The 15,437-nt window shown below is 45.5% G+C and overlaps 1 protein-coding gene across 1 annotated transcript in view; it reads left to right on the top strand.

The window, feature by feature from the left end:
- The window catches only part of LOC126237273 (protein Wnt-6), a 661,913-nt gene that overhangs the window by 480,437 nt on the left and 166,039 nt on the right, over positions 1–15,437 (top strand). Inside the window, exon 2 of the mRNA XM_049947203.1 lies at positions 6,393–6,613. Within this exon, the coding sequence (XP_049803160.1) occupies positions 6,393–6,613 (221 nt within the window). The remainder of the gene's footprint in view (positions 1–6,392; positions 6,614–15,437) is intronic.

Genomic DNA, 15,437 nt, shown 5'->3' with positions numbered 1-15,437 from the left:
ATGCAAAAGATAGCAGACAAGGCTTGGATTGTGGCAGAAGACGTCGTGGAAGACATCCGGACAACAAAAGGAAAATTACTGAAAGCATCGACCACAACCAACCATCGAGCATTCCAGAATGGACCAGCAAAATCTATGTGCAAGCGTTGCCAAGGGGAAGTGGCGGTCGGCCATGCAAAGAATTTCCGCGGCGGTGCGGATTGTTGTTCGGCACACGCCACGCAAGAGGAGCACATATTCGTAATCGCAGCATCGATTCCGAACCAAGTACAGTGCTGACGAGCAAGTTGTTTCGTACGCACTATACCCCAATGTCCTTGGTGGAGAAGCTTTAAGACAGAGGACTGTAACGAACGTGGGACCACGACTCGGGATTGATCATTATCAGAACGCAACAACAAAACACCACGTCGTACAAAAAGTCTCTCCTTGTGAGCAAAAAAACGGCGAACCAAAGGATCTTCGATCCGTGACTTTGACAAGGGCCATTGCGTAGCAACAAAACGCAAAACAGTAGCAAGGACAGGGTCAGTAGCTGTGGCTGTAGCTACACGACGAAAATCAATCGGAAACGATGCGACCACTTCATCGGCTTCCGAATCAATGAACATGCAAGCAAGTTCGGAAGAATCGAATGCTTTATCCTCAGCAACAGGCAAACGGGACAACGCATCAGCGTTTCCGTGCTGAGCAGTGGACCGATACAAGATATCGTAGCGGTACTGCGAGAGAAAAAGTGACCAGCGAATGAATTTCTGCGCTGTACGCGGAGGCACAGGCTTGTTCGGATGAAAAAGCGATGTCAAAGGTTTGTGGTCCGTGATGATGGTAAAGCGACGACCATACAAGAAATCATGAAACTTTGTAACACCAAACACGAGAGCTAAAGCTTCTTTCTCTATCTGTGAATAATTTCTTTGCGCAGACGAGAGCAATTTTGACGCAAAGGCAATAGGGCGATCATGCGAGCCATCTTTGTGCGCAAGCACAGCACCGATCCCGAAATCCGATGCATCTACCATCAACAAAAGAGGTTTTCGGGGATCGAATGGCGTAAGGCAAGTATTTGAAAGTAACGCCGATTTCAACCGGCGAAAGGCGCGTTCGCATTCCGTCGTCCAGACGAACGGAACACCTTTACGGCGTAAGCGATGAAGCGGAGCTGAAATGGAAGAAGCATTTCGCAGAAATTTGTTATAATAATTAATTTTACCCAGCACACTCTGTAGCTGTTTCAAATTCTGCGGAGCAGGTAAGTCCTGTATGGCACGGAGGTGCTCTGGACTCGGATGTATACCTTGGGCATTTATGACATGCCCCAGGTAGGGTAAGTCCCGAGCAAAAAACACACATTTGTCCTTCCTCAAGCGAAGACCATGCTGACGCAAGACCTGAAATAATGTGCGGAGATTTTGCAAATGTTCTGCTTCTGTCTGTCCTGAGATCACAATATCGTCCAGATAGTTCGCAGCAGTAGGGACCGACGCACAAATAGTTTGTAAATATTGCTGAAACAATGCCGGGGCGGATGCACACCCGAATGGCAGTCTTTTGAAGCGATACAAGCCAAGATGCGTGTTAACCACTAAGACGCGCTGGGATTCTTCGTCCACAGGTATTTGCAAGTACGCATCTGCTAGGTCCAATTTGGAAAAATAGTTTCCCGGGCACAGTGTGTCAAAAAGATCTTCTGGGCAGGGCAAAGGAAAAGTAGCAGTCACAAGTTGTGGATTCACAGTTGCCTTGAAGTCCACACAAAGTCTCAATTTTCCGGAAGGTTTTGGCAAAATTACTAAGGGTGAGGCCCATAGAGAAGCCTGCACACGTTCAATTACACCTTGAGATTCTAAATCGTGTAATGTTCTGGCGACCTCCTCACGCAATGCGTGGGGAACATTGCGCGCTCTGAAAAATTTCGGTTGCGCGTTGTCTTTCAATTCCAAATGTGCAGCATAGTTCTGAGCGCAACCAAGGCCCGGTGCAAAAATGTCTGCAAATTCTTCACAAAGACTAGAAACACTGGCGGAAGGCACAGTCTGATTCACTGATAGGACCTGATTTACTACAGACAAATTAAACAATTGAAACAAATCTAAACCAAACAAGTTCACTGCAGTAGAAGAACGAAGAACGTAAAATGACACAAGTTTTGTTTGTCCCTTGTATGTGGCAAGAAGGCTGCACTGTCCTAACACAGGGATCTGTTGTCCTGAGTAACTAGTTAACATGTGCGGCACGCAATGGCGGGGCGCCCAGTTGTTTGTACGTGGCGTGATTGAGCAATGAAACTGCAGCTCCGGTATCGAGCTGGAATGGTATCACTTTGCCTTCAAAGTCTAAGTCCACAAAAAGTTTATTGTCCTGTTGACGACAAGAGCGACTGTCACGTGCAATTTGAACTGATACAGGTACAGAAGCACTTGCGACTTTACGGGAATTCCGGCGACGTCGACGCACACGTTTTGTGGGACGAACACAGTCACTGTGAGCTAAAGTGTCACTGGACGGGTGGGAATGAACTACATGAATGTCCATGGGTGAAGGTCCACGAGCCTGATTGTCCTGGGTTTGATTCCGGCGCGAAGCAAAAGGCCTGGAATTTGTGTGATTGTCTGATCGAAGCTTTTTCTGGCAAACACTTTGAACATGCCCTTTCTTTTGACAGTAAAAGCAAATAGCTTGGCGTGACGGGCAATTTTCACGCGAATGTCTAGTAGCACACTGCGGGCATGATTTCACTGCAGTTGCTTGCTTACGCGGCGCACGTGTTTGCGAGCTAGGCTGCCGCTGCTGTGCGGACGGGCGCGAGGGCCGTGTAGCGTCCCGGGCAGCGCGGCCGGCGGGCCGGTTAATGTGACACACGGCTGGCGAAGTTTCAAATGATTCCTGAGCAAAGTCAAGTGTGTCTTGCCTATCCAATATGTCTATCACTTGTTGAAGGGAGGGATTAACTAGTTTCAAAATCTGTTCCCTTATGCGAACATCAGAAACGTTCTGTGCTATTGCATCACGCACCATAGTATCTGAATAAGGGAGGCCACAGTCACATTCAAAGGCACACTCCCTAGTAAGTCCTTGCAAAGTTGTTACCCACTCCCTATTAGTCTGACCGGCCGTACGTTTTGTACGAAAGAACGTATACCGTTTTGCAACTACATTTACTGTTTCTTTGAAATAGGCATCTAAAGCAGACAAAATTTCTTCGTAGGACAGAGTTGCTACGTCGCGTCGGGGAAACAATTTCACTATCACACGGTAGGTAGACACACCGACACAAGAAAGCAAAAACGGCTGCCGCTCATTACCTTGAATTCTGTAGGCTGCTAGATGGAAGGCAAATTGTCGGGACCACTCAGTCCACGACTCTTCGGCCGCCACGTATGGCCGAAAGGGAGGTGCAACAGCGTTTTGTGGCAGCGGTAGCGAAGAAGCGGCGGCTGCCGCATCGTTTTGCAGTGCACGTTGACCCTGGACGAGCTGTCCAAGGGCTTCCAATAACGCCTGCGTCTGCTGATTCTGCAAGCGAAAAAATTCGGACAGTACATCTGGAGATTGTGGCGAAGCCATGACACAAACGAATGAATACAAACTCTTTTACTCGTCGCCAAATAATGTTGTGTCTATTTCAGACAGCATAGACACAATGAGGTAGCTAGGTGCACGCTAAACTAACGCAGACGGGCTTGAAGTTCTGGAACATGAGACTTATTAATGAATAAGAGGAAAAGTACGTAGATGTTACTTAACTTTTATTCTCGTGTTGGAATACATCTCTTGAATAGTAGTAAGCTATAAGCACTGATACAAATGGCGCCTTGCTAGGTAGTAGCTATGGACTAAGCTGAAGGCTATTCTATCTGTCTCTCGGCAAATGAGAGGAAGACTTGGTAGGTCTAGTCGCAAGCAATGTCGTCCGTACAACTGGGGCGAGGTCTATTCCGTGTCTTGTGACCTGCCATGTGGTGGCGCTAGGTTTGCGATTATACAGTGGCGACACGCGGGTCCGACATGTACTACAGGACCGCGGCCGATTTAAGTTACCACCTAGCAAGTGTGGTGTCTGGCGGTGACACCACAGAATGTGTTGCAGACTGCGCACACACAGAAACAATAGACTGTGACTTCGCCTATTAACACAGGAAGTTAACCTAAGCTCATCGAACTCATTCCTGTCGTAATAATGGATTTTAAGTTATCTTAATGTTTATTTTGTTGTTTCCTCTGTTTTAATGACATATTGTGTCCGCCCATGGTAGCTGAGTGGTCAGCGCGACGGAATGTCGTACCGAACGGCCCGGGTTCGATTCCCGGTTGGGTCGGAGACTTTCTCCGCTCAGGGACTGGGTGTTGTGTTCTTATCATCATCATTTCATTCCCATCGACGCGCTAGTCGCCGAGGTGGCGACAACTCGAAGGACTTGCACCAAACGAACGGTTTACCCGACGGGAGGCCCTAGCCACAAGGCATTTCCATGACATATTGTGAAGGTTTCTCGATAGACCTGTATTTTTCCTGTTAATATATTTCCACAAGAGAGATGAATTGTCTGAAAGCAATAAGATGTCTAACTTTTACAATCCTTGCACGAAGGAAAAGTGTACGCTGTGCGTAAATATGAACGTAAGTTCAAATGGTTCAAATGGCTCTGAGCACTATGGGACTCAACTGCTGAGGTCATAAGTCCCCTAGAACTTAGAACTACTTAAACCTAACTAACCTAAGGACATCACACACATCCATGCCCGAGGCAGGATTCGAACCTGCGACCGTAGCGGTCGCGCGGTTCCAGACTGTAGCGCCAGAACCGCTCGGCCACCAGCGGCCGGCTATGAACGTAAGTGGATAAATGTAATACAGTAACAGTGAAAGTCAGATTCGTCTCACGAGGCAAATAGTAATGGTATGAGACACTTAGAACGAAATCAAGACGTAAAGGATAAAGTAAAAATGCGCTATTTAGTGCCTTATAAATCCATACAAATTGTAAGAATGTGTGTGTGTGTGTGTCTCCACATCTCCTCCTAAACCACTGGACCAATTTTAAGCGAACTTGGTACACATGTCACTTACTGTCAGGTGACAATCGCTGTCTACGTAAGACCCACCTACCTATCAAAATGGTAAGGGTGGGGGAGAAAAATCAGTGTAGCCCGCGAGATGTGAATTCCCAGCCTTTATTCACTGAGAGTGAGATCACCTAGCTACTTGCAACAAACTTTACGCATAATTTAGAATCTTTATGAAAGTCTTTCTTATTGACAATCCATAAAAAATGATAAAATGAAAAATCATTTTCTACTTTTCCCCCATTCACGCAGTAAGAGTACCACATAAAGCATGGCGTTATATTAACAGAATCTTCCGTCGGTTCTTGGTAGAACAACGTTATAATAAATGAAAAGCACCAGTTTGCTTTTGTTCTACAATATTACTTTTATTGTAAGTCGGTTTTCGGCTTACAAGGCCATCTTCAGACATTTGCTGAGTATTATCAACATGTAGGCATGCTATTCCTATTTTGTGCTAAAGGTTTTCCTGTTTACTCCATTGTTATTCATGTACAGTTCAGTTTTTACTTTTTCATTGGAAAGATGTTACTTACTGTATGTTTCTACATCAGTCTAGATGTGTTACTTCTCTTCCAGTGTTGTCTGCTAACATTTAACTTCTTTGGTGATAATACTCAGTAAATGTTTGAAGATGGCCTTGTAAGCCGAAAACCGGTTTACAATAATAGTAATATTGTAGAACAAAAGCAAACTGGTGCTTTTCATTTATCATGGCGTTACAATTTATTGCTTCTTTACCACCACCTGTATTCGAGACATATTTTTACAGATACTATATACATATACCACTGAATCCAAGTGCAAAATCGTATCACTGTACGACACATAGTTCATCAGCTATGACGTCATAAACATTCATCGCAAGGCCAGATGTTGCGTAGTGCTGGCATGGACAGACAACTATAAATAAATACCTGGGAAACGACGGGTTTCTTCTCTAGTATTATATAAAATTGAGATGCTTTGAAATGTTTGGATGACGCTTTCTTACTCTTTCAGTTCTCAGGAGCATGGAAAATCAGCCATACAAACTTTTGCCAAGAACATCCACTATGATTTCTGTTTTGTCAGTACTAAGTTCTGTTGACATTATTGCTCTGACAACACCTACTATTTTGGCGCTGTAGTGTAAAAGAAAACGACTGTTTGTGACAGACGAGACTTAGTATAGGAATAACGCCAGAAGCAGAGTAGACTCACTTGCCGCGAATAGTCGATTGAGACAAGCAATTCGTTCGAGTAACAAGGGCTTTAAAACCGTGGCGGCGCCTTTCTGAGTTTGAGGAGGCAGCTGTGTGAGACTGTGACGTTTCTGCCGGCAGGGCCGCGGGCAGTCACGTGGTGCTGGACCCGACCATGATCTGCAAGAAGACGCGGCGGCTGCGCGGCCGGCTAGCCGAGATCTGCCGCAAGGAGCCGGCGCTGCTCAAGGAGATCTCCAAGGGGGTGGCGCTCGGCACGCGAGAGTGCCAGTTCCAGTTCCGCAACCGCCGCTGGAACTGCACCGCCGTGCGCCGCAGCCTGCGCAAGGTGCTCATGAGAGGTGCGTACACGCAGCGTGCCCGAACCTTGCAGAGCGCGTGCCGCATCGCGGGTATTTCATGCAGGGCTGTGCCCGCTTCTGTATTAGCACTAGTCACCAACAATAGAGAAGATCTACATCTCATCTACATCTACATCCATACTCCGCAAGCCACCTGACGGTGTGTGGCGGAGGGTACTTTGAGTACCTCTATCGGTTCTCCCTTCTATTCCAGTCTCGTATTGTTCGTGGAAAGAAAGATTGTCGGTATGCCTCTGTGTGGGCTGTTATCTCTCTGATTTCGTCCTCATGGTCTCTTCGCGAGATATACGTAGGAGGGAGCAATATACTGCTTGACTCCTCGGTGAAGGTACGTTCATGAAACTTCAACAAAAGCTTGTACCGAGCTACTGAGCGTCTCTCCTGCAGAGTCTTCCACTGGAGTTTAGCTATCATCTCCTTAACGCTTTCGCGATTACTAAATGATCCTGTAACGAAGCGCGCTGCTCTTCGTTGGATCTTCTCTATCTCTTCTATCAACCCTATCTGGTACGGATCCCACACTGGTGAGCAATATTCAGCAGTGGGTGAACAAGTGTACTGTAACCTACTTCCTTTGTTTTCGGATTGAATTTCCTTAGGATTCTTCCAATGAATCTCAGCCTGGCATCCGCTTTACCGACAATCAACTTTATATGATAATTCCATGTTAAATCACTCCTAATGCATATTCCCAGAAAATTCACAGAATTAACTGCTTCCATTTGCTGACCTGCTATATTGTAGCTAAATGATAAAGGATCTTTCTTTCTGTGTATTCGCAGAACATTACACTTGTCTACATTGAGATTCAATTGCCATTCCCTGCAGCATGCGTCAATTCGTTGCAGATCCGCCTTCATTTCAGTGCAATTTTCCACTGTTACAACCTCTCTATATACCACAGCATCATCCGCAAAAAGCCTCAGTGAACTTCCGATGTTATCCACAACGTTATTTATGTATATTGTGAATAGCAACGGTCCTATGACACCCCCCTGCGGCACACCTGAAATCACTGTTACTTCGGAAGACTGCTCTCCATTGAGAATGACATGCTGCGTTCTGTTATCTAGGAACTCTTCAATCCAATCACACAATTCGTCTGATAGTCCATATGCTCTTACTTTGTTCATTAAACGATTGTGGGGAACTGTATTGAACGCCTTGCGGAAGTCAAGAAATACGGCATCTACCTGGGAACCCGTGTCTATGGCCCTCTGAGTCTCGTGGACGAATAGCCCGAGCTGGGTATCACACGATCATCTTTTTCGGAACCCATGCTGATTCCTACAGAGTACATTTCTAGTCTCCAGAAAAGTCATTATACTCGAACATAATACGTGTTCCAAAATTCTACAACTGATCGACGTTGGAGATACAGGTCTATAGTTCTGCACATCTGTTCGACGTTCTTTCTTGAAAACGGGATGACCTGTCCACAATGAAAGGTGGTAGGTAGGCTGCATGCAGCGTGCTAAGCTTTGCTTAGTGGAAGAAGATGGACTATCACAGACAGCGGAGACTCGCACACAAAGAGGCGGTAACGCGAATAACGTTAAATATCAACTATTAATGCGAGGGGCGTTCAATAAGTCATGCAACACACTCTTTCTATCAGTTTTAGTTGAATAAATGAGGAATTTTGTTACCGGACACCGCGGAATATTCCCGCTCCCGCTTCAGCCCCTATTGTTTCCTGAAGTTCCGATAGATAGCAGCTCTATACGTAGCCTTCACAGTGGTGGCTGTAATGAATGTGCGCTCTAAGCAGAGACCTTTCATTGAGTTTCCTTTGCCGGAAAACCAGAGCATCGCAGATATTCATAGGCACTTGCAGAATGTTAAAGGAAACATGGCAGTGAACGAAAGCACGGTGAGTCGTCGGGCGAAACGTCTGTCATCATCGCAACACGGTCGCGCAAACCTGTCCGCAGTCGTGCAGTGTTGGAACGTACGGACTTCCTCATTCAAGGTGATCGACGGACAATAATCAGACACCTCGCTACTCAAATGGACGTTGCAGTTGGTAGTGCTGACACATTCGTCCATCGGGTGGGGTACCCACAGGTGTGTGCCTGCTGCGTTCCTCACCTCCTATCAGAAGACCACAGAAAGCTTCCATCTGTTTGGCCCAATGAAGGATGCACTCCGCGGGAAGCAATAGATGCATGATGGGGACGTTCTTGATGCACGAAGACGTTGGCTCCGCCGTAGACCTGTAGAGTGGTACCATGAGGGCATACAGGCTCTTCGATTAAGATGTGGTAAGGCCGTCGCATTGGACGGAGATAATGTTGAAAAATAGGATTTTGTAGTAAAAAGTTTGGGGAATAATATGGAGTATTAGAATACTGAATCAAACCAGCCTGCTTTCCGGAACAAAAATTAATTACTATAAAGCTATGCTAACCATACTGGAACCTTCAGTCAAACTGAAGTTAGTATTTGTAATATCACTTTATTAAAAAAAATCATTCAGAAGATAAACAGCAGAAAGACATTAATACCTGTACTACGAAATTCGGCGGAGATCGCCCATCATCAACGAAGAGCGATTGATGCGGGCACCTGAGGAACTTGCAGGAGAATTCCCGAAGCAATATCGCCCTGTGTTCTCGGAAGTATTTTTTAATTATTTATTTGTTTAACTTACTAAAATTATGGTGATCAGAAGCTCTCTTAGTCCTAACCAGGTATTCTACATACGTTACATTACATATATTACGATGAGCATGTTATACTAAATTCAGACATTAAATTTACTACAGTAAAGATAAAAAACACACACAGTTTATATTTGTTCATGATAACTACAACAATATATTGAAATTAGGTGAAGGTAGGTTTTACGTGCGAGCGCTTGCAGCAATGGCGCATGAGAGCAGGGGGTGGGTGAGGGCAAGAAAGATCAATATGATAACATACAGTTAATGGACATAAGGGAAAAGAAGGTGTCGTGACTCATAGAGAAAGAAAGAGAGAAGGAAGCGTAACTGGTACATCTACATCTACATTTATACTCCGCAAGCCACCCAACGGTGTGTGGCGGAGGGCAATTTACGTGGTAGGTGATAGGAGCAGTAGCTTTACTATTTGGCAGAGGGAAAATGGCCACCTTCGTCAATTTTTGAATAATTGTAGAGTGAACGTAGTAAAATTTTATATTCAAGATACTATACAACGTCCAAGAAGTTCCTTGGGTAACTGTGTTACACAAAGAGACTTCCGACACTGGATGCTGGTGACATCAGCTATGATCGGAGCGCTGCTGGGCCATATAGTTAGAGATCGCAAATAAATGTTCACGTGCAGAACTTGCTGGCTCCAATACGTCATTAACGATATTAAAAATTCAGTTGTATCTGTCATTTCCTTATTTAACGCTGGAAGACTAAGTAAACAAAATGAAGTGGCATTCGTTATTAAACGAAATTATTGTATTAAAATCCTTTTCATAACAGTAGTAGTAATCCCAGTTGCCACACTTATTGTCAGTGACCAATCAGTATATTCTATAAATTGGGACCCCTGACATGAAATCCAGAGCGACAGAGTGGCAGCTATAGATGATCCGTGGTGAGCAAACCTCTCTTCAGTCACCGAGCGCAGATTGGTAGGGTCTAATATCACTGTTTATCGAACGTGGCCGGCTATATACAACTATTCGTAACGAACAGTTTATGAAGTTCGAATATTTAAACAGAGTACTGTTTCGTGATCGGAACGACAATCTACAACCGCCACTACATGTTCATGCTGCCGTTTAGAGACCAATAATTCAGTTGCTGTACTCTGCTGGCATCATTTAGCTAGCGTCTTTACAGACAGTGAACAGTGTGTGGTTTTTCAAACAAAGTCACCAGAAAAAAGTACCAACATGTATGTTCGACGAAAATTATTTGTTGGGGTAAGGAGGAACAATATCGGATGCTTTTTTTCCTTTTGTTTTAAGCAGAGTGGCCAGAAATCGCTGGAACGGCTGTCCGATTTCAAAACGTGGCGTGTATGACGCCTGAATGTTACGACTAAAAGTTTCATATGTCACAACTGTTTACACGATATCTGAGCAGTCAGCTAGAGACAGGTGTACAGTGAACAGTCAAATTTTTTTTGCGTTAAAACGTTCCTTAGAAAGTCTGTTCTTAAGCTTCATTCATACCAAGTGTGGCATAAACGCTAAAATATGTTGAAACTGTGATTTAAAACATAGGGGTGTGGCGCATCCGAGCGCTCGAACGCAACCGATGTAATACTATAATAGTTACCTACGGAACAGGGGACTTAATAATTTCGCTTGGTATTACAGAGGGCATTAGTACCAACGAAAATACTTTTCTCAACAATGTTTCTCTTCGTAACATGGTTCGTTTATAGTAAACAGTCGAAAACCATGTGCTTGTCTCGCGTCTGCTTAACTTGTCATTTCCTATGTTTTTTATACGAAGTAAAACACGAGCACTTGAAAATGACAAAGAAACATATTTATACGGATAGAAAAGGTTCCAAAGGTAATCCCAGTCATGCAAAGAACGCTTCCATTGGTAAGCGGAAGCCAGTAAATTCATATACTTTCGTCAAAATGAACGTGTTTCGATACCAACGAAAAAAAAAGGCCAACTGTACGGCGCTGGCGTTGCCGAATAAATGTTTGTTCAATTTAAATATTTCAAACAAAAACACAATTTTAAACTTTAAGCGCTTGTTTTTTCAAAATACACTCCTGGAAATGGAAAAAAGAACACATTGACACCGGTGTGTCAGACCCACCATACTTGCTCCGGACACTGCGAGAGGGCTGTACAAGCAATGATCACACGCACGGCACAGCGGACACACCAGGAGCCGCGGTGTTGGCCGTCGAATGGCGCTAGCTGCGCAGCATTTGTGCACCGCCGCCGTCAGTGTCAGCCAGTTTGCCGTGGCATACGGAGCTACATCGCAGTCTTTAACACTGGTAGCATGCCGCGACAGCGTGGACGTGAACCGTATGTGCAGTTGACGGACTTTGAGCGAGGGCGTATAGTGGGCATGCGGGAGGCCGGGTGGACGTACCGCCGAATTGCTCAACACGTGGGGCGTGAGGTCTCCACAGTACATCGATGTTGTCGCCAGTGGTCGGCGGAAGGTGCACGTGCCCGTCGACCTGGGACCGGACCGCAGCGACGCACGGATGCACGCCAAGACCGTAGGATCCTACGCAGTGCCGTAGGGGACCGCACCGCCACTTCCCAGCAAATTAGGGACACTGTTGCTCCCGGGGTATCGGCGAGGACCATTCGCAACCGTCTCCATGAAGCTGGGCTACGGTCCCGCACACCGTTAGGCCGTCTTCCGCTCACGCCCCAACATCGTGCAGCCCGCCTCCAGTGGTGTCGCGACAGGCGTGAATGGAGGGACGAATGGAGACGTGTCGTCTTCAGCGATGAGAGTCGCTTCTGCCTTGGTGCCAATGATGGTCGTATGCGTGTTTGGCGCCGTGCAGGTGAGCGCCACAATCAGGACTGCATACGACCGAGGCACACAGGGCCAACACCCGGCATCATGGTGTGGGGAGCGATCTCCTACACTGGCCGTACACCACTGGTGATCGTCGAGGGGACACTGAATAGTGCACGGTACATCCAAACCGTCATCGAACCCATCGTTCTACCATTCCTAGACCGGCAAGGGAACTTGCTGTTCCAACAGGACAATGCACGTCCGCATGTATCCCGTGCCACCCAACGTGCTCTAGAAGGTGTAAGTCAACTACCCTGGCCAGCAAGATCTCCGGATCTGTCCCCCATTGAGCATGTTTGGGACTGGATGAAGCGTCGTCTCACGCGGTCTGCACGTCCGGCACGAACGCTGGTCCAACTGAGGCGCCAGGTGGAAATGGCATGGCAAGCCGTTCCACAGGACTACATCCAGCATCTCTACGATCGTCTCCATGGGAGAATAGCAGCCTGCATTGCTGCGAAAGGTGGATATACACTGTACTAGTGCCGACATTGTGCATGCTCTGTTGCCTGTGTCTATGTGCCTGTGGTTCTGTCAGTGTGATCATGTGATGTATCTGACCCCAGGAATGTGTCAATAAAGTTTCCCCTTCCTGGGACAATGAATTCACGGTGTTCTTATTTCAATTTCCAGGAGTGTAAAAGTTTTAATTGACGGGAGCTATAATTTATGAAATATACAAGCTGTTACATTATATCTTTTTCTAACGTGTGAATCGGCGTTTTATCCACTGTAATACGTAGAATTCTTTTCATAATGACTTTCTTGTCGGAAAAATTGACTTTTATTTCAAAGTGCCACCATTGTGTTAAAACCAGTTCTTTATACCCCTACCTACTACGTTTCAAAGCAGTTTTTCAAATTTTGTTCTGGGCTGCATATTGTAGTGTTCGGAGCTCCTACTAACCGCCCTCGCACTCTGTAAAGGCCGTTCGTTAGTGTCGTCTAGTGTCATCTGGATGCAATTTTTTTCGTTAAAAACACATAATTCAGTCTTGAGTGTGTACAATAAAGGTCTTAAGTTATTTTTGTAATTTGTTTGTTGTTTTATTGAAAAAATCATGAATATCAGTTTACCCTGATCTGCCCCCCCCCCCCCCCCTTAACAGACTTTGTGCGTAAATAATAACAACTACAAGACGCATGGGCCGCAGCATACAGGAGATCACACAATAATTTGTATTTCCGAGGTTATCAGCATCTCAGGATTATCTGCAATACTGCAGAGACAATATTTCCACACGCGGCGCAGGACGACCGCGGTTGTTTGACGAACTGACATCGCGTTCCTCCCGTAGAGCCATACGGGGCGACCACGTCTACTGTGGGTCAAACCGCCGCCTATTTGAATGTGAGAACATCGGTGACCAGTTTCTGTAAGGAACATGGAGACAAACGCACAGCATATGGCCCCAGCAGGCAACGACCGACATAACATTCAGTGCCTTCCCATGATTTCTGTCACGCCGTCTATTCCAGTAATTCTGTAAGACACTGTCTGAGCTTTGAAGCAATGTTTCGTTACAGTGCCTGCCACGCCTGAACACTCTGAAACAGACTGCTCCCATGAACCCAGTAACTACAGAAGTGTCACGCAATGGTAATGCTACCAAGTACCCCGACATCTAAGACAATAACGTAACGAAAATGTACGCTCTAGCTGCAGGGTTGTGGCGCCGAAATCTCCGTATACGATACTGGGACGGTGCGAAATCTAAACAGTAAATTAAATTCAGTGTCAAAATTACTAAAGTTTTAATGTTTCAATAGGCTTTCCTCAACTTTACAAAAGCTTTAGCAAATGCAAGTTATAAAAAATGGACCGTACACAAGCAAACATAATAAACCGCAAAAATAATGATATTAACAAGTTGCAACATAGTCGCGAATTAAACAGTGACCCGTATATACAATAAGTTTCCTTTAATTTACGTCTATGGTCACAAACTTTTTGTCAACAGATAACCAGTTTCGGTCTATAATGACCTTCATCAGATCCGTTATATAAAAACTAAGTCCTAATGTACTGCAGCCATAGTGGCATCGTCAAATGTTAAATGCAGAATCAGCACCACCATCGTCAAATATATATAAATAACATCATATGCACGAGAGTCATGTTCTCAGTAGTGCTACTGACAACATGACTCCTGCATAGGTTTGTGACCATAGAGGTAAATTAAAGGAAACTTAATGATATTTACATTTCGTTGAAGTCCTGGACGGGGGGGGGGGGGGGGGGGAGGGGAGTGTAAGAACAAACTGGTCAAACTGGTAAGGAATAAGGAAAAAAAATTGTCACATCGGGCATGAAAGAAAATCAGAAATTGATTACCGACATGAGTAATTACTTGATTCCAAGTTGAATAAGAAACGTAGCCCAAAGCCCAAGATTCTACGCTAGTAGGCTCTGGTGAGTCTCGCAAACACATGTATAGATTCACTATCTAACAATTACACGTTAACTAAACCATAAATCGGCCGTTCCCAAACTTCATTACTGACTGGGCGGAAAGCGTCGCAGATTTCTTTTACCATCTCTAAAATGACGACTACGGCAGGAAAGGAAGCATCGCCGTTGCTGATGATGAGATAGCACCAGTCTGAGACGACATGAATGTATATTGTCAGCTGCTTCTGTCCGCCTCCACAGGTCATTAGCTCGTAAAGTGCTGAATTCGGTGTGCAAGCCAAGCCAAAGACTGTTTGGTGCCAGGTAAACCAACCTCTCGCCAACTCTGCTGGAGACTGAATAGCCCAACAAACTTGCTCGGTTCTCTCCTCCTGAGTTCTGTGCTGCGCTTCCCGACAACACCCAGAGCCAACTGGACTGCTGGCTCAAAGGCTATTACCAATGAAAATATTTCAAAACGACGCTGCATCTTCCCTCTACTGAATCTGTAAGAAAAATCCAATCAGAAGCGTTTCCACGAACAACGGAAGTGTGTCCAAATCTGTTCCCCGGGTCACCGCGCAAGTGACGCTTTCCGACGCAGGTTATTGCTGTGGTCTTCAGTTCAGAGACTGGTTTGATGCAGCTATCCATACTATTCTATCCTGTGCAAGCCTCAGTGCAAGCCTCATCATCTCCGAGTAACTACCGCAACCCACCTCCTTCTGAATCTGCTTAGTGTATTCATCTCTTGGTCTCGCTCTACAATTTTGACTCTCCACGCTTCCCTCCAATACTAAACTGGTGATCTCTTGATGCCTCAGAACACATCCTATCAACGGACCCCCTTCTTCTACTCAAGTTGTGCCACAAATTCCTTTTCCCCCTAGTTCTATTCAGTACTTATTCTAA

The sequence above is a fragment of the Schistocerca nitens genome, chromosome 2 (genome assembly GCF_023898315.1).
Source record: "Schistocerca nitens isolate TAMUIC-IGC-003100 chromosome 2, iqSchNite1.1, whole genome shotgun sequence".
In the NCBI taxonomy this organism is placed as follows: domain Eukaryota; kingdom Metazoa; phylum Arthropoda; class Insecta; order Orthoptera; family Acrididae; genus Schistocerca; species Schistocerca nitens.
The sequence above is the reverse complement of the archived record's forward strand: the minus strand, read 5'-3'. Positions and strand labels throughout refer to the sequence as shown.